Source organism: Adiantum capillus-veneris, chromosome 7 (genome assembly GCF_014529385.1).
Source record: "Adiantum capillus-veneris isolate H3 chromosome 7, ASM1452938v2, whole genome shotgun sequence".
NCBI classification, from domain to species: Eukaryota; Viridiplantae; Streptophyta; class Polypodiopsida; order Polypodiales; family Pteridaceae; genus Adiantum; species Adiantum capillus-veneris.
The window spans coordinates 95,700,693-95,726,866 of record NC_140937.1 but is presented as its reverse complement, the minus strand read 5'-3'; the positions used below and the strand labels follow the sequence as shown (position 1 = coordinate 95,726,866).

The 26,174-nt window shown below is 44.1% G+C and overlaps 1 protein-coding gene across 24 annotated transcripts in view; it reads left to right on the top strand.

Annotated features, from left to right (window-relative positions):
- Window positions 1-19,787, top strand: part of LOC147454260 (cilia- and flagella-associated protein 100-like) — a 131,204-nt gene extending 111,417 nt beyond the window's left edge. For 21 of the 24 annotated variants that reach the window (XM_086516276.1, XM_086516278.1, XM_086516279.1 and 18 more), the window contains 4 exons: window positions 17,810-17,965; window positions 18,044-18,238; window positions 18,500-18,670; window positions 19,262-19,787. In XM_086516276.1, the coding sequence (XP_086372402.1) occupies window positions 17,810-17,965; window positions 18,044-18,238; window positions 18,500-18,670; window positions 19,262-19,396 (657 nt within the window). In that variant the 3' untranslated portion in view covers window positions 19,397-19,787. Of the gene's footprint in view, window positions 1-17,809; window positions 17,966-18,030; window positions 18,239-18,499; window positions 18,671-19,261 lie in introns of those variants that run through there. The other 3 variants (XM_086516291.1, XM_086516292.1, XM_086516293.1) reach the window with 2 other exon arrangements.
- The last annotated feature ends 6,387 nt before the right edge of the window (window positions 19,788-26,174 follow it).

Genomic DNA, 26,174 nt, shown 5'->3' with positions numbered 1-26,174 from the left:
CACGCGCTGCTTAGCTCATAGCGCAGGCGTTCCTGCTTAACCTGTCGTACAGCCCTGCCCACGCGCTGCTTAGCTCATAGCGCGGGCGTTGCTGCTTCACCTGTCGTACATCCCTGCTCACACGATTGCGCCCGTATCGTCCTACTCACGCACGCACTGCTGCCAACTCTGCCGTACGACCGTGCAGTACAGCTCGTGAGCCCCAACCTCTGCCGTACGCTCAAGCAGTCCAATGCGCGAGCCTCAACTGCTGCAGTGCAGATGGGTTAAGGCTAGCCAAGCCGCAGATGCTTAGCTAATCGTCCCTTCCCCATAGATGTCTGAATCGTGTTGTCGTAGGCAAACTCCACCAAGGGAAAATATTTATCCCATTGAGCCTTTTGGTCGGAGATGTATGATTTTAATAAGTCCAAAGTCGCTATCTCTGATTTGATTGCCCGTATGTCTGTGGGTGGAGGACGAGAATTGTAGCCATGTACCAATATTCCCCACATTGCCCTCTAAAACAAACTGGTAAAACGGAGATCTCTATCTGAAACTATAGACTCAGGCATACCATGTAGTCGGAAAATCTACGAGACAAATCATACATCTTCTGGTCGGAGATGTATGATTTTAATAAGTCCAAAACGACTGAATTCGCTATCTCTAATTGCCCGTCTGTCTGTGGGTGGAAAGAGGACGAGAATTGTAGCCGTTAACCAATATTCCCCAGATTTCCCTCCAAAACAAGGTGGTAAAACGGGGATCTCTATCTGAAACTATAGAGTCAGGCATACCATGTAGTCGAAAAATCTACGAGAAAAAGAATTTAGCCAAATGGTCTGGTTTAACTATCTTCTTGACCAAAATAAATTGAGCTTGTTTGCTAAATCTATCGATGACCGTCCAAATGCCATCCATGCCCACTTTCAAGTCTTGGGAAGGTCAAAAATGTAGTTCGTTGCTATACTTTCTGACGGTCGGCTAGGTATATGTAAAGGTTGCAAAAGTCCCGGTCCGGTGTATTATGCCTGTCAAACTTGACCTTTTGGCATGCTAAACAATTGCAAATAAACTCTTCCACATCCTTTTTGAGCCTCGGCCGACAGAAAACCACTCCACACCTGCTAAGGTGGTGTGTATGCCTCGATGACCCTAAAAAGGTGGACAGTGGCACTCTGTCAAAACCTTATTCCGCAATGCTTGTGTAACACAACGTAATTTTTTGCATCCAATAGCCTTCCTTAAGGACGTAGCCTACAACTACCTCCCCACCCTGTAATCAGTCAAAGATGTGTGCAAAATCGGATGTGTGGCGTACTCATCTACCATATCCTCGAAGCTGTGATAATGAATCGCTGAAATAGCCAAAATGAATGGCTTGCGAGACAATGCGTCTGCCACCAGGTTTTTGTGTCCCTGTACGTGGACAATCTGAAAATGAAATTGCGACAAAATGTTTTCCACCGCATCTGCTTGTCCGGAAGCTGTTTCTGACACAATAAGTATCGCAAACTTTGGTGGTCGGTGAACATTGTAAAATCAGCTCCAAGTAAAGTGTCGCCACTGAGTAAGAGCATGGATGACTGCCAAAAGCTCTTTCTCATAAATCTATGCAATCCGTTCTGGTCGAGAAAACATTCTGCTCTCATAAGTTGTAACATGGCCCTCCTGCGAAGTAAGAAGCAGCCCGACTAGTTGTAGGATAGACAAGCTCGATGTTGCTGCTACCCCTCGCGCACGCCATTGCTGCCTCCCCTTTGCTCCCCCTCGCGCACGCCTTGACCTTGCTAGCCAGCCTCATCCCCCCCCCCCTCGCGCGTTGCCCTGAGTTGCCCGCCCAACTTGCTGCACGCTGCCCTGAACTCCCCGCTGAGCCTGCTGCGCGTTGCCGTGTGCTGCCCGTCTACCCGTTCCACACACACTCCCTCCTTGCGCTGTCCGCAGCCCCCCCCCCCCCCCCCTCAACTCCCTCCCTTTGCTCTTCGGTGTTGCTTCCTAGTGGCATCGGCTCGCCATATCGCTTCACCTCGCCCTCATCAACGCCCTCGACTCCCTTTCGCTCGCCTTCGCAGCAACAAACATAGATGGAAGATTCTGCTGCGCCACAAAAGGACTGCATTGAAGTCTCCCTTGCCCGAACCCGCAGAACTCTCCATCTGACTTGCGCTTTCGCCGACAAAGCAAGCGAGCTTAGAGGCAGAGGTGGCACGTCTTCAGGCCATCTCTATTATCTGCAAGATTCTCGGCACCAGACCCAGTAGGGGGGAGGTGCGTGATCTCCTCCAGGATCGCCTTCTCGTAGAGGTGAGCAAGATCCTCAATGTTCAGCTTCTCGGACATGGCTACTACCAAATAGAGTTCGAGACTCCCGAGATGGCGTCCAAGGTCATTGCGTTGAGCCTCTCTGGCCATCCGAGCAGTTCGAGCACACTTTGGACAGTGGTGCCATGGTTTCGACCAAGCTACCGACGTTCTTGTCGAGGAGGTAGACCTGCTCATCTCAGTCTGCTTCCCCAACCTGCGGAGGGAGTACCTTCCGCTCCTTTCCAAGATAGGCTCAACGATTTGGACTGTCTTGGAGACACCTCGCACGGTAGCCTCTGTCACCGTAGGCTCAGCCCCAACCTTCAAGGGCTGGCCAAAAGCAGCAGACAGAGCTAGAGGGTACGCAGGCAGCGCCACCATTCGTGCGTGGGGCTCAAGCAAAGGAGGGCTGGCAGTAGGTTCGTGGTCGACGTCGACAAGGGCCACCACATGAGCCTGGCACTCAGAGTGGTCCCTAGGCTCCGGTCCAGCAGCAGTGGGTTCCCACAGGGAACCGATTCGACTCTCTTCAGCAGGACGAGGTCCTTGCTCCACCCTCCACCTCAGCCTCACCTCCGACAACCCTCCTCCCCTCGAGTTCCCCTTCGCCCCCTCCCCCCCCCGCCTCCTCCCTCCGCCTCTCCACCTTGCCCCCCTCCCTCTGCCGCTCCCCGCCTCCCCTCTCCTCTTTCTCCCACGAGCCCCCCTGCTTCCACATCTCCTCCCGCTCCTTCCCCGCAGCCGTCCCAGGCGGCAGGATCATCCTCGGCTGCTAGGAGATCTCTTGGCAGTGCTTTTGCCACGAGTCGCTTTGCGAGAGAGGGACAGCCTTTCTTGCGAACCCCCCTTCTGGTGTAGACGTCCCCCTTTGCAGTTGTTCCTCGTGGACTAACGAGCTTCGACATTCGTCATCGTTGCTATTTCTTTACACAGTTTCTTGCCGACCCCTCACCAGACTTTGAGGCAGCTTGCTTCAGAGTACATGAACTGTTCCTTGCAGCTAGAGGGGTAGAGGCCCTAGACTCAGCGGTTGGCTTCCCTATGCGGCAGGGACCAGCCTGAGTGGACTTTAGACTTAGTGTTGGAGTGGTTGCAGGCACAAGCCCTCGAGTTCTCTCATCACATGGGAGACCTAGGGGTTACAGACTTGGTTCAGACTCTGTGGCCGTTGCCCAAGTTTTTAGTGACGCCTCCAGACTCAGCAGGATGTAGACACATTGTGGTTCACTTCTTTACTGACACGCAGAGCCCGCCATGCTATGTACACCTGGACTGAGGAGGTTGCCTTGCGCACGGCTCGTTCTTCTTGGGCTTGGGCTAGACACTCTTTGCAGTCACGTCTATCTCGGAGATGCTCGGATGCGGACTACTCCCCATCCAAGCTTGCCTCGAAGATATCATGGTTAGCTGCTACTGCAGCATTAGTTCTCTCTCGCTCCCCATGAGGGTCGTCTAATGGAATGTGCAGGGACTAGGTGGGCCCTAGTTTCAGTGCCAGAGGGGCCAACTTCGTCAGGAGCTTCAGCGATGCCTTGTGGGAGGAGAAGTTGACCTTCTTATGCTACAGGAGCATCATATGTGTGAGAGCCGCATTAGACGTTGTGGTCAGCTTTTGCGTGGGCGGTATAAGACATTTTGGTCAGTTGCATTTGGACCTAGTGGCATCCAGGGAGGGGTATGTATGACTATTGCGGACTCTTGGCAACAGGCCATTGTGGACAGAGGGATTATTTTGCCTGGCAGAGCTCAGTGGATCACTAGGACTCTCCTGCTGACTAGAGTAGCCTCTAGACTTGCTCAGCTTAGTCGGCTATTTCTTCAAGAGTCTACGGCCCGCCTCGCTACAGCGTCTCTGACGGGGCATTGCTTCCTTGCAGAGGATGCAGGAACAGCATCCAGAGAGTCCCTGGTTGGAGGAGCAGTTGCAGCAGGGTCACCAGGAGCTCGCCAGCACAGAGGAGAGACACCATGAGTTTGCTTTCCATCGACAGGCATCTCAGTGGACCCAGGTGGGTGACAAAGTGACAGGGGCTTTCTTTGTGACAGTGGGATCCTGACATGCGCATGCCAGGGTCAGCCAGTCGAGGAAGCCTGACAAGTCAGTTGCTTCAGAGCCAGAGGACATACGTGCAGTTGCTACTGACTTTTATCGTGACCTGCTGTTAGCAGAGCCGCAGTCAAAGCGTCAGGATGCATGCAGAGAGCAGGTTTGGGCACAGATGCCTTGTCTTGCGACTGAGGAGATGCGCCAGAGGCTTGAGCTGCCTCTTCAGCAAGAGGAGCTCCACGTGGCCCTCAGAGCAATTCCTCGTGGTAGCTGTCCAGGTGAGGATGGTTTGACTCCCAGCTTTTTCTTAAGAGTACTGGAACTTGCTTGGCTCAGATCACTGCATCGCTTTTCAGTACATCCTATACACAAGAGAGATACTGACAGCATGAGTGAGGGTCTGATTTACCTCATTCCCAAGGAGGGTGGCTCCTTGGATGAGATTCGACAGTCGCGGCCCATCACCATCCTCAACTCAGTCTACAAAATTCTTGTCAAGGCTCTGAGTTTGAGGATTCAGCCACCTCTAGAGAGCATTATATATGGAACTCAGACAGGTTTTGTCAAGGAGCGTAGTATCCTAACAACATCTTTACTTTTTGGGAGGCATCTGCCCTACGTGCCTCCGTGGTGAGGATTTGGTGATACTTCTTCTCGATTTTTAGAAGGCCTAGAATAGAGTTGACTGGGACTTTTTGGAGGGCACTCTACGTAGGATGGGCTTCACAGATGCCTGGATCAGAGGTGTGTCAGCTCTTTACAGACGGGCACACAATCAGGTACTTTTGGCAGGTGGTAGAGGTGATCGTTTCATGCTCACACGTTCGGTTAGACAGGGCTGTCCTCTTGCCCCCTTCCTCTTTCTGTTCTATACTGAGGCAATGAGCAGATTTTTGGTTTCACAGTAGGTTGGTCTACGTGGCTTACCGCTCCCCCTATTCGGGGCAACGAGCTACTGGATGCTGAGTTTGCAGACGACTCAGCTTTGTACTTGGAGGGCCAGGAGGCCAACCTGCACAGGTGTGAGCAGGCTCTTGAGACGTTTTGTTGTGCATTAGGCACATTGATCAACTAGAGAAAGATAGTGGCTTTCTCGGTTGGAAGTGCTCCTTCTCCTGATTGGCTGCCAGGTGAGGGTTTCAGATGGATTCCCCCAGGGACTGCAGTTCGATACTTGGGCTGTTAAGCTGGCTTGGACTTGTCTCCTGAGCAGCAGATTGCTCCCCTCCTCCTGTCCATCAAGAGGAAGCTGTTACATTGGAGCTCCGCACGACTTTCTCTGGCAGGCAGAGTTGTAGTGGCCAGCCTGGTGTTGTTGGCTACTATGTGGTACATCACATCTTGTTGGATCTTTTTGAGTTCTTGCATCAGCCAGGTAGAGAGGCTGATCAGGAATTTCCTTTGGTGAGGACGCGACACTCAGATGCCCGGGCCAAAGTGGCCTTGCAGGTCATCACTCTACCTTGTTCCCAGGGGGGTTGGGGATCATAGACCCAGCATAGCAAAGCAGAGCCCTTCTTAGGAAGTTTGTTTGTTAGAGGATTGCTTCCAGGGGAGGAGCCCTGGAAGGACTCTTTTCTTCAGCGGCTTAGTGCTAGAGTGCCTCAGGCTGGAGGCCCTTGGAGACCTTCGACCAGATGGATTTTCACAAAGATGCGCAGAGTTGGCCTGAGCAAGAGACTCGAGGACCGTTTTGTTGTGAGTCTGCTCCATTCCTGGGAGCAGCTATGGAGAGGCCTGGAGCAGCACCAACCTACTTGCACGGAGGAGCGCTTGAGACAGCCCCTTGTTTGGAACCCCATGGTTAGCACTCAGAGAGGCCACTTGGTTGGTAGTAGGCCTCATGTTTCTTGGGGTCCCATGGCAGAGGGTCGAGCACGCACTTTAGGTGACTGGCTACAGTTCTCAGGCTTGTCAGAGGAGCTTCAGAGCATCCAACTACCGGGCATGAGAGGGGTATAGAGCATGTATCAGGCATCATAGAGGTAGTACCAGCCGAGTGGCTCACACCTCTTGAGTCAGCAGCGCCCAGATGGATGGGGGCCTTCACGAGAATGGAGGTCCTCATCGCAGTTCGGGCTTTCTCAAAGACTGTACCCTCTGTGTTTTTGAGCTACAAGGTGAGGGTCGTTTACACCGAGTTTCAGTAGAGGCCCCGCACGTGGCACAATGCTGTTTTCAAAGGATTCGAGTTGCGAGCATCTTTGCAAGGACTTGTGTTATAGATCCTGACCCAGCAGCTCTTGAGACTAGCCACTGGAGGCTGGGGACGTGGGAGAGTTGTCCATTGGCACGAGTGCAGTGGGATCCTGGAGAGTGGTTTTGGAGGGACCCTTTCGCCTCAGCCGACCATCCAAGTGTCCCTTTCTTTCAGTACACTATTTGATTGGGACGTCACATACTCGGAGTACAGAGAGAGGCTCGTCCTGCTGCAACACCTCATTGGCAGGAGGAGGATCTCACAGCTGAGTTCTTGTCAGCTTTTTGGGCGAGGTTGTGGGACGCCAGACAACCGCGGCGAGTCACTTTGTTTCAGTGGCTGGTTGCACATAGAGCTACAGCATTGGGGAGTTGGCTTGTACATAGTGGTCTCTCGGTAGCATGCGCAGCTTGTGACCATCCTGTGGAGAGTTAGCGTCATTGTCTATGGGACTGTCCCATGGCACAACAGGTTTGGCTTCGTGTCCTTCGGCTGATGCCTGCTCTTTCCACAGCATGGCGGTACACTTGGGGGGCAGCTGCTTAGTCCACTCTCACGGGCCCGGCACTACAGTTTCAGCTACCCTCCACCTGCAGGATGATAGTGATGCAGGGAGTCGACCTACACTCCAGCCTGCTACAGAGCTTACTCCACAGGAGTGGAGAGGAGTGTTGGGAGCTCGTCTACGGCCTGACACTGTGGTTCATCTGGCGGGCCCGCTGCTTCAGCATCTTTGAGGCTCTCCCTGTACCACCAACAGAGACAGTTTGAGATGTTTGGCTAGAGCTGATCCATACTCTCAGGGGGCAGTTTGAGAGACTCCATGGCAGCTCCGACCCACTTTCTATTAGACAACATACTTATCATGCAATTGAGCATACTAGGTATGTAACTAGCAGAGAGACTTTCCTTCGACTCTGGCGCCCTGGACCTTTCTTCACCATGGTCCAGGGTGTGCTCAGATGGCACTACCATTCACCTATGTGGCTTTTCCCTCCTCCCATCTCCTGATTTAGCCTCATTGTATATATGCTGTTTTTTTCATTGGGAGAGTCTTCCCTTATGATTGTTGTAGCCCTCTCTAGTAGAGGTGGTTGTAGCCTTATGGGCAGTTTCATTAAGCAATAGAAGGATCTTTATCTCGGGGAAAAAAAAAACATGGCCCTTTTGCATAAAGACCGCCTCGAGACTACGACCACAGGCATCACAATATACCTCAAATGGCTTTTGCAAGTGTGGCAAAACCAACACTGGACCAGTTGTCAACTTTTCTTTTAGAGTCCTGATGGCTGCAATCTCAGATGGTCCCCATGTGAAAGGAACCCCTTTTTGCATCAAAACATGTAAAGGAGAAGCAATCTCCACAAGTTTTCGAATGAACCGCCGATTGTAAGAGTACAAACCCAAAAAGCTTCGAACCTCGTGAACATTCTTCAAATCTGGCCAATCTCGAATGGTCTTAATTTTGGTCGGGTCCATTTTGACACCCTCCACAGAGACGATGTGGCCGAAAAAGTGGATCTCTGGTAAGAAAAACTCGCTCTTCTTCCTATTAGCCACCAACCAATGTTATTGCAATGCCTAAAAAACTGTAACAGATGGTGTCAATGCTCTTCGTCATTCTTGGAGAAGACGATGATGTCATCGAAAAAGGTGCCCACAAATGGCCTATACTCTCGAAAAGTCTTGTTCATTGTCATGTTGAACGTTGTAGGAGCATTTGTGAGACCAAAAGGCATCACCAAATACTCAGACAATTCAAAGGACGTCTTGAACGTGGTCTTGTATACTTCTCCAGGAGTGATCCCATCTGAGGTAAGTATCGTTTTAGGTCGATTCTACTGAAACATGTAGAAGCCTGCTATCACAAAGTGATGATGTGGCATGACCTAAAGGATGGACTCTGGATAGAGAGGAGTCAAATCCCTAGGGGAACGATGCGGAAGAAGTTTTACAAACTTTCAAGCCTTGCCGAGTGGCCTATTTTTAAAAGTTCGGTTCCTACCAACTTATGGACCCTGTCCGATGAGGCCTAAGGAACACAAGGATTAAAAAAAATGCGCGGTGTTGATGACGTTGTCGGTGTCACAAACTGCTGACGTGTCAAAACCTTGAAGAAGGGAGCCAACTTACAAATGCTGGCCGATGGGCCTAAACCCTAAGAAGAACAAGGAACAGAAGAAGAAGTCCTACCAACTTATGGGGACCCCGTCCGATGGGCCCCAAGTGCCATAAAGGATTCAAATAAAGCTGGACTCTCACACACACACAAAAGACTTGCGCAAACTGATGATGTGGCAGATTTCCAAAAATTGCGTTGACATGATGACGTGGCAGGCTGTACGGATTTCCGTGTTTTGCGCTGACTGCTGTATAGAATTCCGTAATTTACGTTGGCAGCTTTTTGGCATTGCTTTTGGACCAGAAGCTTTTGAGTTTGAAGGCTTTTTATATAAAACTGCTTTTGGGGCCTAGGGCCTTTAAATATGAGGTTAGGGCTCATTCTCTGGCATGCTTCTTGGAGAAGGTGCAGAGTCTGGAGTATTGGCTTGTACTGTGTTGATGCAGTATAAAGAAATACCGAAAGGGGCACCAAGGTTTGGGGCCAATACTCTTTGGGGTGGAATTCCGCCACTCTCGGGTGTCGTCTCTCTCTTTCAGTTCAGTTGTTATTGAAGTGCTAAAAGTCTGTTCAGTCTGTTCTTTTCTATTGGCACGTGGTGCCCGTCTTGTGACAGTGGTATCAGAGCATCAGTCATGTGCTTTTCTAAAAGCATACCGGTCCTACCAAGGAGCAGACAGAGCAAGATTGCACTTTCAAAAGTTCATTGGAAATTTTAGCTTCGAGCTCCGACCCCGGACTTATTAGCCACTCCCACTCTTACTTCATCGCGCATCGGGCGCGCTCCCGCTCCCGTCTTCACCGCTCATGTCTTACAGGGCATAAGCCATTAAGATCACTTGCAAGAGAAGGATCCAAGATTTGTTTCGAGCTGGTGTTTTTCTAAGAGACCGCACCATGCAGATGTTAATAGCTACCAAGCAGCATACTTCACGTACTTGGCAAGCTTTCAAGGAAAATTTTGCCCAAAGTTATATGGTTTTTGACATCGTCCTTCGGAGTGCAACTTCTTGCAGAGTGGGGTATCCTGAAATGCTTGCCATGGAAACCCTAGCAGATTATATCTTGAAATTTCTCGACATCTCTCAATAGATGTCTCTTCTCGAGTTGATAACCTTGGAGGTTCGGTGCGATTGCTATCTTGGGACTACCATCGCCGCCAAAGAAACACTGTCTGTCCAAGAGCTCATGGACCATGCTATGCTCGGCTATGACCTTATGGATTGAACCTAACCCTAATTTTTGGTGCAAGTTCCAGGATGGAAAGTCGGTCAACTTTTCGAGCTCGACTGATGTAGAGATTGCGTTTTAAGTTTGACTTCTGTTTGAGAACTTGTTTGGTGATCTTGTTTGAAATTTGTTTGAAATGGATGGTATCTGTTTTGAACCTTTCTTGGTGCCGATTTGATTGTTTGACTCTGGTTTTAATACTGGTTTCGATAATTGATCATTTTACTCCCAGGTGGAGAAGTGAGAAATATTGTTTTGGTATTGTTTGAACCTCGGAACGACGCAGGCCGATGCCTGGGGAGCGTTCCGTTGTATGCTAGAAAACCTCTGAACGACGCAGGTTGATGCCTGGGGAGCATCTGGTTTTATGCTTGAACCTTCAAGCGACGCAGATTGCGTTCTGGGGAGCGTTTGGTTGTACAGTCCTCTGAGCTCATGGCTGGAACCTTTTTAGGTTATTTGCGGGGGGAGTGACGAGGCAGTCATTGAGTAGCTTCATACCGCAGACCGTTTGTCTCGAGGAGTGCTCAGCGGCGTTGTTTGTTGTGTCTTGTAACATGCATATGTAAGCATTTGTGTTGCATTGTGATGTGCCAACTACTGAATATTCCTAATTGGATGAGATTGCCTAGGTATGTGATTTTAGTGCATCAAGACACCCGTGCAAGATCGGTACGGTCTGGGTGTGATGGCTAATTTTACTACGCCGGAATATCAAGAGTTCCGATCTGGACGAAAGGAGAAGCTAACTCCTTGATCAAAAGAGCCGAAAGAAGAAGTTAACTCCTTAACAAAAAGAGCAAACTGATTGTCCCTCGGAATGACCCTCGGAAATTTTTGAGCTAACTTGAGTTGTTTTGCAGATATGCTGTAATCGTAAACGATTACTCTCTTTCAAGAAGGGGAGATTTCACAAACTGCTGATGTGTCAAAGCCCTGAAGAAGGGAGCCAACTTACAGATGCCGACCGAGGGGCCTAAACCCTTAGAAGAACAAGTAACAGAAGAAGAAGTCCTACCAACTTATGGGGACCCCGTCCGATGGGGCCCCAAGTGACATAAAGAATTCAAATAAAGCTAGACTCTCACACACACACAAAAGACTTGCGCAAACTGATGACGTGGCATGCTGTACGAATTTCCGCGTTTTGCGCTTTCTGCTGTACGGAATTTTGTGATTTATGCTGGCAGCTTTGGGGCATTGCTTTTGGACCAGAAGCTTTTGAGTTTGACGAATTTTCATGTAAAACTGCTTTTGGGGCCTAGGGCCTTTAAATAAGAGGCTAGGGCTCATTCTCTGGCATGCTTCCTGGAGAAGATGCAGAGTCTGGAGTATCGGCTTGTACTGCGTTGATGCAATATAAAGAAATACCGAAAGGGACGCCAAGGTTTGGGGCCAATACTCTCTTTGGGGTGGAATTCCACCACTCTGTGTCGTGTGTCGTCTCTCTCTTTCAGTTCAGTTGTTATTGAAGTGCAAAAAGTCTGTTCAGTCTGTTCTTTTCTATTGGCACGTGGTGCCCGTCTTGTGACAGTCAGGAGATATATGTTCGAAACGTGAGCCAGGAAGGCGCGGGGCCTCTGTGTGTGTGTGTGTGTGTGTGTGTGTGTGTGTGTGTGTGTGTGTGTGTGTGTGTGTGTGTGTGTGTGTGTGTGTGTGTGTGTGTGTGTGAGAGAGAGAGAGAGAGAGAGAGAGAACAGCAGACACTGATAGCTCCGGCAATCACCGTAATCATCAATAAACCTTCATTAAAGCCTCGAGTACAGCCTAATCATCAATAACCAAGGTGAGTTGTTAACGACACCATCACTTAGATAACTGAAAACTAGAAGTTCAAGCTCCTTTTACAAGATTAAGAGGGCCGTTAACGGCAGTGTGACTTAACATACGCCGACGATCGTAACGAGCGTGATCACTCGTTCAATTCTCCTTTACTTACTTCCGTAACAATGATGGAGCTCCTCTCCTTGCCGCTCTTCTTGCTTCAATTGCCCTTTTTCTTCCCCTTCACTCAATCGAGAGAGCAAGAGTGCGAGCTTCCTGTCTTGCTTAATCTCGATTCCGAGAAAGAGCGGTCTTGAAGGCTCGAGATAGAGAGAGCAAGAGTGCGAGAAAAACCCTCCCTTCCTCCTCCTCCTCCTCCTTTCAAGTTTCTCTTCTTGTTTTTTTCTCCTTTCTTTCCCTTCTTCTTTCTTTTCTTTCTCTTCTTCTTGTTTCTTTTCCTTCTTCTTTCTGTTCTTCTTCTTTTTCTTTCCTTTCCTTCTTCTTCTTTCTTTTCTTTCCTTTCTCTTCTTTTTTGTTTTCTTTCCTTTCTCTTCTTCTTCTTTCCTTTCTCTCTCGACGACGCTCCTCTCCTACACCTCTTTTCTTTTACTTTTTCCTAACTTTGCATGCTATGCCACTTAGGCTCCCCCTAAAATAGAAAAAAGTTTTCTCAATGCTTTTCAAGAGGGGCAACAACGGCGCCGTTGTTGCCCTCTCTCTTTTTCTCTATAAAACCAATTGATGGTTATTGAAGGGTCACACGGCACATTTGGTTTACATGTCACTAAAGCATCACCAACATAGCTAGCTTTCTACAACAGCTCCCGACTAGCAATCTTATCGTAGATTGTCACCCATGTGAAGGTGCAAGCATCGATGACAGCATTTGGAGAGAGGCCCTCAAATCGCATCCGCTTATAATTGCTCGTAGCTTCCTTTGCCATAGCCATGTGGGGCACTTTCCGCAATCAATGCTCTCCAAGAGGCGCCCTTTTGAATTGAAAGCTCATCAAAAAATTTATGTGCTTCCTTATGTGAACCACGTTTGACATGCATAATAATCAAGGGATTGCCGATCATCACATTCGGCTTTCATATCGACTGTCGTAGTGCTGAGCACAACTCTAGCAGCTTACCCCGTTATCAATGCACTGCAGGAGATGACATTCCGAACAAGATGCTCCTTGACCACTTATTGCCTTATTAAGTGCACCGTATTCCAAAACTTGGTCGAAGCCCAAAAACTCCGAAATGGCACACTGATCGAGGCGACCAACCTGGCACAAAACTGGCCCCCGGAGAAACTTTAACGGAAAATATCTTGGCAACCAAAACTCCGCTTACCGATCTGAAAACACCAACGTGCACTATATGATGAGCACTTCAAGCCCATGCATTCACTTTAGCCCTGATCCTTCACGAGCAAATGTCCAATCCGATACGGATCTGCAATCCACTCAACTTCAACTTGCTATAACTTTCTCACCGTAGCTCCAATTGACGAGCTGTAAAGACAGGCCCGTAGAGCACTTTGAGTACTGATTGGGCAAGCTACAAGGTTCTAGACGTTTCAGTAGAATCGATTTGAAAAGTTGCTATCATTAGATCCGGATCGCTCTTGGAGATGTATACAAGACCGCGTTTAGGACGTCCTTTGGATTGTCCGAGTATTTGGTGATGCCTTTTGGTCTCACAAACGCCCTTGCAACATACAATAGGATGATGGACAGGATTTTTCGAGAGTACAGGTCATTTGTGGGTACCTTTTTCGATGACATCATCGTCTTCTCTAAGAATGACGCAGAGCATTGACACCATCTGTTACAGGTTTTTCAGGCACTACGATAACATTGGTTGATCGTTAATAGGAAGAAGAGCGAGTTTTTCTTACTAGCGATCCACTTTTTGGGACAGATCGTCTCTGCGGAGGGTGTCAGTATGGACTCGGCCAAGGTTAAGACCATTCGAGATTGGCCAGATTTGAAGAGTGTTCACAAGGTTTGAAGCTTTTTGGGTTTGTGTTCTTACTATCGGCGGTTCATTCAAAAAATTACGGAGATTGTTTCTCCTTCACATGTTTTGACGCAGAAGGTTCCTTCCACATGGGGATTATATGAGATTGCAGCCTTTGAGACTCTATAAGAAAAGTTGACAATTGGTTCAATGTTGGTTTTGCCAGACTTGCAAAAACCATTTGAGGTATTCTATGATGCCTTTGGTCGTAGTGTGGGAGCGATCTTAATGCAGGAGGGCCATGTTATAGCTTATCATAGCAAAATGCTTTCTGGACCAGAATGGGTTGCACAGATTTATATGAGAGAGCTTTTGGCAGTCATCCATGCTCTTACTTAGCGGCGATATTTTTTACTCGGCGCCGATTTCACAATGTTCACCGATCATCAAAGCTTGAGATACTTCTTGTCTGAGAAACAGCTTTTGGACAAGCAGATGGAGTGGGCAAACATTTTGTCCCAATTTCATTTTTCAGATTGTCCATATTCAGGGACAAAAAAATGTGATGGCACACGCATTGTCTCGCAAGCCACTGGTTTTGGCTATTTTGGCAATTCTTTACCATAGCTTCGAGGATATGGTAGATCAGTACACCACAGATCCAGATTTTGCTGACATCTTTGACTGGTTACAAAGTGGGGAAGCTATTCGCTCAAGGAAGGCTATTTGATGCGGAAAAATTTGTTGTGTGTGACACAAGCGTTGCAGAATAAGATTTTAACAGAGAGCCACTGTCCACTTTTTTCAGGCCATCGTGGCATAGAAACCACCTTGAAAGGTGTGGAACGGTTCTTCTATTGGTCGAGGCGCAAAAAGGATGTGGACGAGTTTGTTCGCAATTGTTTAGTATGCGAGAAGGTCAAGTTTGACAAGCAAAAGGCACATGGTCTTCTACAACCTTTTCCTATACCTGGCCGACCATGGAAAAGTATGGCAATGGATTTCATTCTTTATCTTCCCAAGACTTAGAGTGAGCATGATGGCTTTTGGACAGTCATTGACAGGTTTAGCTAATAGGCTCATTTTGTTCCTGTCAAGAAGACAATTAAGCCCGATCATTTGGCTAAGTTATCTGTCTCACAGATATTTCGACTACATGGTATGCTTGAGTCTATAGTTTTAGATAGAGATCCCTGTTTTACCAGTCTGTTTTGGAGGCAATCTGGGAGAATATTCGTACACGGTTACAATTCTCATCCCCTTTTCACCCTCAGACAGATTGGCAATCAGAGATAGCGAACTCAATGGTTTTGGACTTTAAACTCATACATCTCTTATCAGAAGGCTCAATGGAAGAAGTATTTGCCTTTGGTGGAGTTTGCCTACAACAACATAGTACATACGTCTATGGGGAAGGGGCACCATTTGAGGTTATCGAGGGTGCTAAGAAGGTTCCATCTATTCTAAGCACCAAGGATAAGATTTTTGAAGCAGATCAGTATGTTCAAGATCTAGAGAGTTCTTTTGCTAAGGTGTGAGGCTCTCGAGAAGTCTCAAGCACGGTATAAGAAGGGAGTGGACAAGCATCGACGTGACTTCCAGTTGAAGGAAGATAATTGGGTGCTTTTACGGTTTGAGAAGGCATGCCTACGAAAACAGAAGGGTAAGGAGCGACTTTTTTCAACGGTCAGTATGTGATACTACGGGTTCAAGAGAAGATAAATGGTATTCTTCAAACTCAAGTTACCAGATATTTGGAAGATTCACAATGCATATCTTGTGAGTCTATTGAGGTGTCAGTGGATAGGGAGCTAGAGGAGCAACTTGAGGTGGAAGAGACAAAGGAGATTGTCATTCAAGAACAGATCCTGGCCCACAAGGAAAGAAAAGTGAAAGGTAAGCTGATACGCTGGTATTTAGTCAAGTTAAAGAACTATCCGGCATTGGATGCGAAATGGATGGAGGAGGACCCGACAAATACTCCTCGGATTTTAGAGCTTTATCTTGAGGCTTTTGTTGTTGATCTTCACCGTCGTGAACTTGTATTTTCACTTGGTGATTGGATACTTTTGCGCTTTGAAAAGGCAAGGTTAAGGAAAAGGAAAGGCAAGGAACGTTTGTTTCCAAAGCTCCGTATACGATATTATGGTTCTTTTCAGATTTTGGAAAAGATCAGCGATGTAGCTTACAAGTTGAAGCTACCAGAAGGCTAAATACATAATGCTTGTCATGTCAGCCTTCTAGGCCCTTTTTTGGTGATGAGCCTGAGAATATGCTGATGAGGAACAACCGAAAGTGGAAGAATTGGATGAGAGTCTTATTCCTGAACAGATATTCGCAACATAAGGAAAGGAAGGTTAGAGGAAAGGTTGCAAGACGTTACTTGGTGAAGTTCAAGAACTATCCATCATTGGATGCCAAATGGATGGAAGAGTTTGAGTTGGTTGATTCACCTTAGTTGCTACAACTGTATCTTGAAGCTTTCAGATGGAACCCACAATGACTTGATGTAGCTCTATAGAGCAAGGTGAGAGCATGGTTAATGATGCTCAAAGGAGTGATTAAGTAATTATATCTACTCTTTCCATAGAGAATTAGGTAGAGAAGTTTGTACTTGAGAGTACACCAGGAAACTTCTATGGTTGATATATGTGTGGGAGCCAGGTTGATGGGATTGTTTAATCGTCCAATGCTACATTTTTGGAAGCATGTATATCCTTGATTCCCATCATAGAATAAGTGTGATATCAGGAGGTATTCTTGCCATACAAGCGAGGTCGCTTGCTGTATTTCAAGGATGGGGTATGTCACAAGGAGGTGTATTTTTCTTGTCGCCTTCTCTAAATATGTACTACATATTTTTATATTTTATTTTTACTTGTTTTCTCTAAAATCCTTGAAAAGGTGCAAGTGGACATTGCGTGGCGATTGTGAAACGGTTGCAACCGAACGGGTTTTTCACATCAAGAATCTAGGTCGATCAATCAGGAACTGGTTGGGCCAGTTAGCTTTGAATTCTGATAAGTATGGAAGCCTATGTGCGCCAAAATAGAATTTGGCCACTCGGCAAGTCACTCACAACTTTATAAGTTGGTGGGTACTAGGAATTACACCAAAAGGAGCAAACTGGACACATGGCAGTAGAAGAGCAACCTGCAGGTCAACACACAGTTCCAAAAGTCTCACTCAAGAGGGGGGCGCCCAAAAACTGAGATCTAATTTTTATGATAAGTGAACTACAGTGTATGTGTGTGAGTAGTGGTTGCAGGTTCACAGCTTTAATGGAAAGCTTGCCTTCTCTCTCTCAAGACCCTTTGCACATATGGCAATGCCCCACTAGTTGGGCTTGTCAGTTGACCATGTACAGTTGTGGGGGTATAGCGCATTGCACGTCTGCCAAGGCAAGAGCCTTCTAAACAGGAACCAGATTAGCTAATTGCTAATCTCTCACAGGTACACACAGTTCAATCGCGAAAGATTGTGAATTTGGAGAGTTTTCTCACGTGAAAACTCGTTCAAATCACAAGGGGACTGTCCCATTGCGTGCGGGACATCATGGGACACGCATAGACGTGTTCGCTCCGCTCAAAACGATCCAAAACAGAGAATACAACCTGCTGTGTTTTTCTGCAGGTTTAGGGTTTTGCACCTAAACTGCAACTTAACACCGGGGGAGGCTCGGGAAAGCCTTGGGATGGGTGTATAGGGTTTTGGGCACCCGACAGTGGCAAAACAGAGAATTACAGCATGCTGAAATTGACCTACAACTCACCAGAAAGCTTCTAAATTGTGAGGGAATCCGTTCTAGGCATGGACTTTTGACCTACGAGGGTTTTGGCGTCGTTATGTTTTGCCGAACTTGGGTCAAAAATCTGCAATTTCAGCCCTCGCCAGGTTTGAACAGCTTTGTGAGACTTTGATCTAAGTGTTCGGATCATCTATTTTCAATTAAATAAAGAAATACCGAAAGGGGTGCCAGTCTTTGGGGCCTACAGGGTGTCAGTCTTCATGTGCGCAATGACAATCTAGTCGCTGGACGCATCTGTGTTCTCTTTTCTTCTCAGTGCTCTATGTAAAGTTAACAAGTAATTGAATTAGTACCGCCCTCTGCTGTGTATTGGCCGTGGTTATAGTATCTATAGAATAGTACTTCCTATTAGTAAGTATTATGTGACATCTCTTCTTTTTTTAAATCATTGAGCAGTTACTTGAGATCTTTAGAGAGCTTGAGGAGAAAAACCTTCTGTTAATGCAAGAATCTCAAGATATAGAGACCTCCTTAGAGAACTTGAAGGCAAAGTTCAATGATACGAAGGTTAACAATGAGTCAAAAATATCAAGCCTCCAGTTGCAATTGCAGGTCTGTGAAAAGTTTTTGCGGATGTTTTTTAGTGGACATGCACAACATTTACCCCCTGGCTTTAGTGCTCATAAACAGGCAATCAAAGCTGCTATAAAAACAGAAGAAGAACGCCAAAGCAATCTACAAACAAAAACAAACGTGAACACAATTGACAAGAAGTATGATGTTCCTTTTTATGAAATAGCAGCAAAAGTTTCTGAGGTTTATGTAAGGTGTGGACTTGAGGATGATCCCTCTTTAGGAACCCTCCAGAAGCTTACAAGTATTGAGGTAAAATTACATTGATTCTTCATCGTTCAGTTGTAACATTTCCTTCAACAGAAATTATGGTAGACCCAACCACAATTATGGTTGAATGTTTCTATTTGTAAGTGAACTATCAGCTTTAGATGGTTTTCTTGTTTAATGGGTATTTTATCTTGCCATAATTAGATTTAGATCTCTTAGAATAATTATTGAAACAACAGAGTTTTTTCTGTTTATTAGATCATCAAGTTGTTCCTGATTGAAGAAACTTTTGTATATCTTCAGGCCAAACTAGAAGAAAGTATATCAGCATTAGCGGGTGTACCTCCTGAATTTATTGAGCAGACAGAAAAATCACAGGAGAAACAAAGGAGACTGGCATTGCGAGAAGAAAAGATGGAGAAGCAACGGATGGAACAGGAGAAAAGGGCTGAGAGGAGCTTAGAACGAGCACATGTGAGTAACAAAGACATTGTTTTCTTTTGCTGAGGAAATGGAAGCTGGGAGCTATCTAGGGGGTGGGGCATTCTCCCATGTGCTGGTTAAGCATTCATTATGTTGCCAATAAAGCTATCCGAGCACGTACCCTCACTTAATATCACAGCTGAGAGGAGTGTGTCTAGTTGAACTAGTCGGCTACCTGCTGCCATCTGGTAGGAATGTGAGTTTGTCTTAGATGCTACGTTGCTAAATTGCTCATGCTCCACAAAGAGGCAGCAAGAAAGGGCTGTTGTGTAGATGGCGAAGATTGTGCAGGATGTAGAACCTACTTGTTTTGAGAATTCTGTCGGAAATGCAAAGTGGGGGTAAGAATGGCAAGAAGGAAAATGCAAAGAGGCTACACAAAATGCCACTCATTTAGATTCAAAAGGAAACAGACTTCTTGAAGCATGGTGCAAACGATATGCTCCACTTCATTGTGGATGTCATCCTTTCATCACAGACCGTTACCATTCTGTGTTTTCTTTGTGTGCCTTTGATAATAGGTAAGAGTAAAAAAATTGAATATGGTTAGCAACCAGGGTTGGTTTCTAAAATGCAATGCAGGCACCCATACCAAGGAAGACGGGAAAACCTGTTATGTTTCGGTCACGATTGTTCAAAAAGAAGAAGATGCAAGTCACAGAAGTGAAGACGGATGATGACAAGGAACTCACTGAATTTTTGGAGCGTGATTACTAGTAGTAGTAATCCTATAATGAGAATTGTGGTGTTGTGGAATCAGGTAGCTCACTTGTGCCAGGAAATTTCAAAAGAACTGCAAAATACCCCATGTAAAGCAGTGAGTGAGGGAATGATGGTGCTCCTCCTTCAGTAAAAATAGCTTGAAACAAAGCAAATATTTGTCATAATTGTTTTCATTGAGACCATTCTTGTTACATAAGAGCTCCCAATCCTAATAGCAATCTACAAAATCTCTCTAGATATAGAGCACTGACCCACACTTTATTGGAATTATTTTCCAAAAAGGCCCTTTTGTAAGGTCATCATTTAGGTACAACAAGACGTTATCAAAGTGCCAACTTTGCAAAGCCATTCGTTTCCTTTGATCTCTGGTAGAATTCTCTGGAAAGTGTTATATGTAGGCTGCTCAAGAGAACTCTTAAGCACCGTGCATGTTTTAAGGGAAAACACATGTACATGGGTGGAATGTCATTCTCCATATAGAATTATTCAGGGTATTTAATATATGCATGAGCTACAAATGTAAAAGTTAGGGTTATGGCTTTCTACTTTTTTTTTCGACGCACCAAAGGGCCCACAAGGGTAGGTGCTCATCCCTTTGCCATGAAACATGGCTGGGAAAGACGGAGAGAACTTGTAGCAACTAGCTAGGAACCTCCTCTTCGAGTGACCCACCACAAGAGGAGGATGCACTCGAGTGTCCAAGGGCAAAAGCCCTAGCAATGTGAACACTAGGTGAGCACAAGGTGTTCCTCCAGAGGTGACCCAGTAGGTGAGTTGAATCCACAACCCATAGGTTGAGAGGCCAAAACCTTACGGTTGGACCAACTCTTTGGGGACAACTTTCTACCATTTTTAACAAAGGCTAATTTACATCAATAAATAAGAGAGGTACAACGGGGTAATTTAATGTCTCTCTTTGTTGTTGGAGCCCAATGATAAACTATGAGCCAGCTTGAATTGAGAATAAAGGTCTAATTTTGTAATAATTTGCCGAAAGCCTGCCTAATCATGCCTTAAATCAAGATTCTTAAAGTGAGATCCATGCCAAAAATAGTAGTGATTGCTATGGAGAACACTAATCTTTAGGTATGAAGCTGCATTGTCCTTCTTGCCGCTTCCTCGACTTTCTATTCACAACGCAAAATGAGCATTGTTTTTGTCTATGAAGACTTTATGTATGCAATTATCTACTTTGGAGCCAGTGATGGCTGTTATTTTATTATCAAACATTTGAACTTAGTAATTAATGACCTAATAGATCCCAATATTTAATAACCTAAGAGAACCTAATTCCCTCTTTATGCAAATCAATTATATTGGAGAAACATTTCTCTACTTTTATTTGTTGACATGTATAGGAGACTATCCTTGATATGTGTGTGTCAATGCCACCTTCTTTATATTCTATGTGCAAGCTCATATGGTTAATGTAATTCTATTAGAGGTTGTACATTCTTGCCATATAAGTGACTTCAAAAATCATTTTTGATATCTAATTCTTGTTTGTAAAGCCAATGTCATAACATTGTAGCTTTTTCTCTTTTTTTATTATAATTGTTTCTGAATGGCCTTAGCATATCTCACACCTTAACCACTTTGGTAAGTCTCTCTTTACCCAAAATACATGCAACTTTCCATATAAGCATGTAGCTATTGCCTCCCTAGTCCACTGGTCACACCAACATTATGTTTGTTGTAGTAATTGGTATATCTTGCTATTGTATGATTCTTGTATAGGTGTAGGTATCATTGGGTCATTGGATATATCAATTGCCTCACATTTGATGCCTAATTGCAAAATGCTATGATGCTAATACAAATGCACCTCTATTTTTAAAAGTGTAAGCTATCTCTAAGCACGTGTCTTGACCCTTTTTTAAGTGTGTCTCCTACTTCGGTAACCTCTCCAAGCTAGATGAATAACGATCACAAGTGCATCAAGGCAATCTGTGGAGGATGACTAAATAGTATTTGCCCGACTGTTGTGTGATCTCTTTTGTGTTCCACCTCTCCTCTCCTCTCTTGTGTGCATGTAGCATTCACGTGCACAAATTGGTGTTTTTGCTTGTCCATGTTATCCCTTTGACACATGGATTCTCTCTCTCTCTCTCTCTCTCTCTCTCTCTCTCTCTCTCTCTCTCTCCATTGTGTTAATTATGCAATCATGTCTCAGATAATTGTTAACTATTTTAGTTTATACAATGTTTGATCATGATAATAACAACATCCCTTAAAGGTTGCTTATTTGGTAATCCCTTCAGGTTATTGAAGAGACCTCCGATTTGAATGGAGATCGCATATCTGAATCTACATGTTGAGTGCTTTTCATGAATGTGTCAAAACGTAAAGTTTGCCTCGATAAACTTCCAATTTCATTTTCAAGGGAAATTTAAATTCAAATTAACGTTCTGTTTTTTACTCGTTTGAATTCAAAAGTTACCTTTTAATTACTTTCTCAATATTAAAGGTTTTGACTCCTTAAAACTTACTTTTAAAAAGGTCCTAAATCATACTCTTCCTACTATGATTGTTGAGATGGTTGCTTCTTGTTATGTTAAACTTAGGGTGGAAAGAGAATAGAGGCTTTCATGATGTTAAGTACATGGTTACACATGAGATATACATAATGTAAAGTACATCATTGCACATGAGATATACCTAATAAACACTAGAATTGCATTAAGATAAAAATGGAAAGTTTTTCCATTAGAAAATTTGTGAAAATTTCCGATAAGGTTTGTGGCACAATGTTAGCATAATGATTGAATCTCTTTATGCAAGGACATCAAAAGGAGATTTTAGCATGTTATGGAAGATAGTGTTTCTACTTTGGGTATTGAGCAAAAACAATCTCCACGATACATTCAAGCCTCACAAAGAAAGATTATAATGAACACAAGCGATTTTTAGAGAGAGAGAGAGAGAGAGAGGCACGCTTATTAGCATTGTTTAGTTGTATTTAGTGCTCAAAAAATATAGGTTAAGTGTTAACCCCCCTACATAGATGAACCTTGAAAAAAGTAAATAAAGTGAGTGATAACCCATAGACAATTTACCTCTAAAATTTGATAAACTAAGTGACAAGCACCGTCTTAATTTGAAGAGAGAGGTAAAGAGAAAGTAGAAGAAGGAAAGTGGTGGTGGTAAAATAGCATTGCCAAAAATATATTTTAGGAAGAGAGAAGAAGAAGAAATTATAGATGAAGATAACTTGAGAGCATTGAGTCTTCCTATTGGGACCTTACAAAGGCCTATGTTAATGAGAAGGACATTGTACCAAGGTTGTATGATACATGTTGATATTTGCAATAATGCTTAGAGAGCACCTTGTGTAGTATGTATGCCACGTGTGATGCATATCCTAGATCACAAAAGGTCATTTACAAGCTACCATCCAAGGTGTTGTCTTTAGGGCCACTATAAATGTAGGGTATGCCCCATGTGGGCAGGGCAACAATGCTCTTGGCTATTTTTACTAGATACAAAATAAGAGATATTTCTCCAAATGTGAGCAATTATGCTTTCCTCTTGAAGGCATGTAGTATTTATTGTGCAAGCACGTATATTGGGTAAACATAGGCATGGTGAAGGGGTTAAGATTCATTGAGTCATTGTTTTGAGCAAATGCCAAGTGTGGGTTTCTCTACTGCTGCAATCAAGGCAAGATAATACATGTTGATATTTGCATTGTAGTGGGCTATTTGAGAAGCACACGTGTATAGAAAAACACATTGGTCATTTCTTGGAATGAACTTATGAGAGGGTATATCCAACATGGTGAGTGCAAAGAATCTCTAGGTTATTTTTATTAGGTGGAAAGTATGTGTGTGTGTGTGTTCTCATGCATCTTTTTCATCCATATCAGTCTCTACTACAAACCATCACTGAAGGCAGTGGAGTGGAACATACCGATCGGCACATGTGCCTTGAGATGGAGTATTTGATAGGTGCGAAGCCAAATAGAGTAGGCACGGCAAGTGAGAATCCTGTCGCCTGGCAGGAGAGGAGAGAGAGAGAGAGAGAGAGAGAGAGAGAGAGAGAGAGAGAGTCAAGAAACAAAATAAATAAACCAAATAAACAAGAAACAATTTCAGAACAAAACAAAAAAAAGTAGAATATAAACAAGGAAACACCATATTTGACGAGACAAGCTTCACATTCCCACATGCATAACCACACACCCTGGGTGACACACTCAAAAGAAATCCTTGAAGATATAAAGAAAATAAAGCACACATAAACCAAGCTTCAATCACCCACACACGAAAGAAAGGAATATAGATGTCAAAAACCAAGACAAATAAGACAAAAACAAACAAAAAGCAAAGGAATTAACAGATGGACCCTGGCTTGCAAATTTGACATAACACCATACAGGGCTACTAAAGGCAAACAACCTGAAAGCTATCTCGATCAGTAATACAATAGCCTAACTATAAATCGGTCTAGATATATGTTCATGGATTTTTATTTTTATTTAACTTCTTTATTCTTGTTGTTGTTGCTTCATACATCACCACTAGAGGCGGTGAGAGTCCCACTCATAGAACACAATGATCATACGTACATTATTTGCATGCTTAGCATGCAATGTGCTCTTAGTTGGACTACCTTGAAAACCATGTGCATCCATACACAGAGCTTGCTTCAAACCATTCAATGCCTTCTTAACACTAGTTCGATAGCCTAACATGACATAGAACTATCCTTTCAGGGTTTTGGAAAAAATCAAAAACTCCTACTATATATATGTATTTGTAGAAGTCCTTACTTTTTCTCAAAGCTAACACCACATTTATGTGGAAAAAATAAGAAACACTAACAACTCTTGACTGTATGGTCAAGAGGAGCTCCCAAAGCCAAAGAGTACTCAATTTGGCCAAAACAACATGTTTGCTAGGTGAACCCCATTTTACATAAGGTTAATATATCTGTAGAAAGCGAGCCTATTTTTTTGTAAACATCAATGAGCTCTTGAACAAAGTATATGGTTATTGTAGGCCCAAAGATTTCTTTTGAACAGAGAAGTAAGCAAAAAAGATGCACTTTTTGCATTATGTTGATCTATCATCAATGTTTCTATGTGTATACCTTTCAATATCTTTATAAATTCTTTCACTTAACACGCTTATGTTCTTTACTTTCATGTTCAAGTAGAGAAAGCGTCAAAAGAATCAAAAGGTGTCTTCCTACGATAATTTGGAACACACCTATGAAGTATAAAACCTATACATATGAAAAAATTGGCTTTCAAAATGTGGCCTTCCCTATGCCATATAAACCTATCAAGTTGATGCCAAATTGGAATTTTACACTTATATTTGGACCTAAGTTTGAAATGTACCACCTTTGTTGAGTAAAATTTAGCAATTTCAAGATAAGATAGTATTAATTCACAATGAGACCGATTCTGGGAAGATAGGAAATCACTTCTGCCTTTGTGTTGTTTGCTATTTAACATATTAGGTGATCCAAAACTCAAGGAAGAAGAGTTACATAGTGAGAGCTGCATAAACACACTCAAATTGCCTTTTGATTACAAAGACGCTTTCAAAATATTCACCAAAATGTGAATTTTACTAACAAATCAGCAAAGAGAATTTTCCATAAATGGGTCATTGCTTCCAGTACATAGGCTTTACATTTTTAGAAGCGTAAAAACACCTTTAGGACTATCTATGCTTACTATGTAGCACTTTAAAGGTCACTAAGTTGTATTTTAGGATGATCTAATGCCAATTTCATGAAAATTGGCCAAAACAACACACTTTTTTTTGTTGGAGTCAGGTTTAAAGATGTTATTCAAATCTAATTCTAAAGTCAAAATCAACAGACACAAAAAATTCCAATTTTTTTCAAGTCATAAGCTAGCTTTGTGGATATATAGCACTAAAGAACATGCTTGGCATCTCAAGTAATAATTCTAGGAAGTTGCTGAGTTAAGAGGACACAAAAGTGTCCAAGGACATAAAAGTGTCGTGTTACCAATCTAGCGTTAAGCCTGCACACCATGTATTCCTAACCTTTTTTAACAAAATTGCAAGGTTGTGATAAATAAACTTCCTCATGTTGTAAATCACCATTCCAAAACACAGTTTTTATGTTTAAATGATGTACATTATAACCATTATAAGCTTCCAATGTAAAAATGCTATAAATGGTAGTCATACGACAAGTTGAAAAAATCTCATCAAAAAGCACTACCATCATGCTAACATTTCAACTTTAAAAACCATTTATTTCCAATTGCCTTTTTGTATGTAGACAAATCACATAAAGACTATGTGTCGTTTGTCACAATGGGATCATACTTAGATTGCATTGTTGTCCAACAAATTTCAAACTTTTATTGGTCGTCAAATGACAAAGGTTCTCCATGATCATACATATTAGACACACCCATAAAAATTAAAAATATGATGCACATGAGGTATACTGAGAACCTGAACGAGTACAAGTGCACAAAGGTGCACCCAATTTACTGTTATGCGAAGTTTGCAGCAACCATCTTAGGCTACCTCTAGCTTGCACATTTTTAGCCCTATTTTCATCAATTACATATGTACATCCACATCAAAAATGACTAATTTGTAATGTAAATTAAAACCTAATCAAGGTCAAGTACGAATGATTCCCAAAACAAGGAGTGTCCGATGGACCACAAACATTGCCATGTACAAGCTACAATTTCCTTTTTTTTAAATAGTGCTAAATTTTAAACCTTCACATACATGTTTTAATGGTGCCTCGAGAAGGGGCAATGAAGCAACCA